The sequence below is a fragment of the Lepidothrix coronata genome, unplaced genomic scaffold, assembly GCF_001604755.1.
Source record: "Lepidothrix coronata isolate B3197 unplaced genomic scaffold, Lepidothrix_coronata-1.0 Scaffold171, whole genome shotgun sequence".
NCBI lineage: Eukaryota > Metazoa > Chordata > Aves > Passeriformes > Pipridae > Lepidothrix > Lepidothrix coronata.
Window position 1 is genome coordinate 1,802,915 of NW_016690351.1, and position 3,720 is coordinate 1,806,634.

Sequence of the window (3,720 nt, forward strand, 5' to 3'; positions counted from 1 at the left end):
AGGGTGGGCTCAGTTCAGCGCACGCTGTGTCTCACCTAAAAAATCCACTGCGCAGGCTCGAAGGGTTAATGACCTTTCCCAAATCTTTGCTCGCGAAGACTGGCCATTATTACTGAGAAATTAAATAATCACATTTTGTCTTATATATATTATTTGTACATCTTTAGCACTTCTGGAGGAGACGGACACTAATGGCAAGGCCAATGATTAAAGAAGCCTGTATGGCTTCCCTGTTGCTAGAAAACCCTTATTATATCCTTTTGTGGAAAACACAATAGTTATTATTAATGTTCTGTCCAGAAGGTAAAAGACTTATCCTGCTGGCAAAATATGTACTTTTTGGACCTATTTCCAGTGGACTTTTCAGTGCACAGAAGCAAAGAAAGTATGGCCACTGCATGAAACACAATGTGGAACGCAGTTAACATAATGAGCTACCTTTACACCAAGTATGCCTTTTTGGATTTTTTAAAAAATATCTTCTGCAGCTTCTTCCTGTATTCGTTAAAGTTGTGATCTGAATAATGTGAATCTTTTAGCAGTGACTGACTGAGAATTATGCATTCATTCCATACCATACTTTAGATGTAGTATGGATCTATTAATGACAGAAAAGAAAGTTGCCTCTCCTGCCTTCCATTCTCAAATGCAATTCTTCCGTACCTCAGGTACTTTTGAGAAACTTAACTACTGGCACTTAAGATTTGAGGTTTTTTTGAAAAACAGTTAAGTTTTGTCCTATCATCTTCTATAACAGTGTTACTCTGTTTTATTAAATTTCTGGTCACACTTTTTTCTTACCCATATACCTGACAATGGTAAAACGTTGCAAACTACATCATCAAACTACACTGAACTTGATTAAGTGCCAGTTAAACATTGGGAATGTAAATTCCAAACTTCAGTTAATCCATGCTATTTATGTATGTGATTTATTTTGTTTGATTTTTTTGTTTCGTTCTAATGACCAGTTTTTATATAGTCTTTTTTACTTTCTTTAACTGGAGTCTTTTACATGGCTGTAGAAAACCTAAGGATCAAATGTAAGTATTACTGTTACATTTTTGGATACTGTCTTTTTGAAATAGTGCTTTTTATTTTTTCTCAAGGAGCTGAAAGTTGTCTAAACTTTGATAGCTTATTAAGAAAAAAAGTCCAAAGAATGGATGACTTGTAACCTGCTAATGTGAAATTGTCTACTCTTTGCTAAACTACTTTGTTTTTTTGTGTTAGGAGATCACAGGCATCAGGAAAGTTTGCACGAGATGAACTTGCAGTATAGAGTGAGATGCAGACACGTTCTGTGAATACAAGCAAGTGCCACTTTATTTTCCTGATTCACAGCTGCACATGTACAAATGCTGCAGTTATATTTCAGTCAACTATGAATAATTTTTGGTCAGATAGTGTATTTCCCTGTTATTTTTATATGTATATATTGCTAATATTTTGCTTTTTCAAGATATTTTAAGAGTTTACTTAAATTTTAAGAATTATTTTAAGAACAAATATGGTGTTGGTTGGTTTTCAGGCAGTGGAAGCCATGCAATATTAAGTATTTTTCAGGATTTGTTCCCTCAGTCAGTTTCTTAAATGTGAATTTAGTAGCCTAATTAGGTGGTCCTGGTTTTTTTGCTTTTCACATTGTCTAAACCACAGAAGTATTAACAGAATTCAAAAGAATGTGTGTCTGAGGCAAAGCTGTGGTTTTAGTCTCCCAATATTTCTTAAGGTCCAAATATGAGTCAGTGTTTTAATCCTTTTTAATCCTAACTTTGACATTTAACCTGAGTAGAAGACACAGAGAAGGTGATTTATGAAGGATTATAGGAAAGTGACAGGAGAGAGTGTGTGCTGGAATACATCTATTAGTAGGTTTATTTTCAGTTATTGATGATCCAGTGCAGAAGAATAAATTTAGTAACTCTGTTCTCAGTTGTCTAGCATGTCATCTTAGTAGTTGTATGATGCAGAGAAAGATTCTTTCTAAGGGGGGTGTGCAGTCTAATACCCCGACAGATAACTGTCACTCTTCAACACAGGGTTACACAGCAGCAGTGGTTTTAGTTAATACTCTGGTAACAGTGTTTAATAAATACAGCAGCTGGAGAGGGCTGAGGAATCTCATAACAAAGCTGTAGGAAAGAATTCCATTAGCCTGTAAATGCTGGTCTGCAGCAACTATGTTCATTTCTGTGTGACTGCACAACAAGTTTTGTCCTTGTGCTTCAGAGTGTCGCAAATGCGATGGTGGCATGCTGGCAGGAGAGGCCTGGAGCCCTTTGTAATGTGGCTGTGATACTGAAAATACACAGTCCTCCTCCCCAAATTAGAGGTCTTTTATTTTTAATCCCTCTGATGGTTCAGCTGAATAGCTTCATTCTTTTTTTGTGTGTCTCCTGTGTTTTAATGCTTTGCAGTACACTACCTGAATTTCTCAGTACCATGACAAAATTCCCACTTTACAGTTTCAGTCTTAAAGTGATACTGATGAGCGCTTCCAAAGCTGACATACTGATTGCTCTTCAGTGTTGTGTGCAATTTTTCAATGATGTAAATAAGGTAAATAAGGAAAAAAAAAAAAAGATGGTGTATGTCGAGGAGTATATGTCTAAGACTGTATCACTTTGATTCTATTTCAAAAATATCTGTTATAACTTCACAGGACAGAATATTATTATTAATGAGAAGCTAATGTTGATAATGTCTGTTTCCAAAAGACCAGGCTGTCAGTGATATTACATTAGAAACTTAGCAATTGCCTATTTCTAGTCTGCATTTGGATGAAAAATTGCACGTGCCAGAGAATCTGGGCTTACTTTTTCACCTGTTGAATCAACAGAAGTTCAGCTTCAAAATTCTCTGGGATTGTGATTAAGCTTTGTATAAAAGTATGTATAGAATGATGAGAACTGTCAGAGTCTAATCTTGGTAAATAAATCCTGTATTTTCCTTTTCTGGGGAGAAAAGACGGTCATGTTTAAAAAATGTCTCGGACCTGTTTGTGATGGGAGGAGCTCTAATTCTAGAATCGGCAGCTCTTTTGCACTGGCTAGAGAGAGAAGGCTATGGACCGCTAGGGATGACTGGAATATCCATGGGAGGACATGTAAGCTTTTATATCTCCTGTTCAGTAATTTTTGTTTTAACTTCTCATTTGATCATGTAGCATTCAGAAATAATTTGTTTTACAGTGTTGATCTCAGAAGTACTTTAAAATAAACATTTAGAGTCATGAGAAACAAATTGTTGGCAATTCTCATGTTCTGTGGTGCTGAATTAGTATAATCCTTAATAAGTACTGACAAATCATAGAGCCATCTCCTGGCAGGCTTAATAAGAATATAAACTTCTCACATAATTGTTTTTTTTCCACAAGGGGGGGCAGAAATGTTATCTGAAAGAAAGTCTGCACTGATTGATTGCTAATTCTTCCTCTTTTTCTCCATTCTTCTTGCTTAAATCTTTGTGTTGTAATGCATTGTGTGAAATGCCCCCTCTTTGTAGGAATATTGTGACTGAGGTGACTTTTAGTGTCAGTTCTATTCTCAACTCATCTCTTTTTTCCCCCTGATCATTGGTATTGATCAGAGATTTCTGTGATGAGGTGGAGAACGTTTTCTGTATGACACTGTGCATATTCAGACTAAACCAGCAGTGATGCTTGAAAGACTAATACACAGTTAAAATATTACTGCTTATGTCTCTACAGATTATGAT

At 35.8% G+C, this 3,720-nt stretch overlaps 1 protein-coding gene across 5 annotated transcripts in view; it reads left to right on the top strand.

Annotated features, from left to right (window-relative positions):
* ABHD18 (abhydrolase domain containing 18) overlaps positions 1 to 3,720 on the top strand; it is a 20,161-nt gene that overhangs the window by 8,101 nt on the left and 8,340 nt on the right. For 4 of the 5 annotated variants that reach the window (XM_017829938.1, XM_017829936.1, XM_017829937.1 and 1 more), the window contains 3 exons: positions 168 to 252; positions 1,016 to 1,043; positions 2,971 to 3,109. In XM_017829938.1, coding sequence (XP_017685427.1) covers positions 168 to 252; positions 1,016 to 1,043; positions 2,971 to 3,109 — 252 coding nt within the window. Of the gene's footprint in view, positions 1 to 167; positions 253 to 1,015; positions 1,044 to 1,241; positions 1,314 to 2,970; positions 3,110 to 3,720 lie in introns of those variants that run through there. The other variant, XM_017829940.1, reaches the window with a different exon arrangement.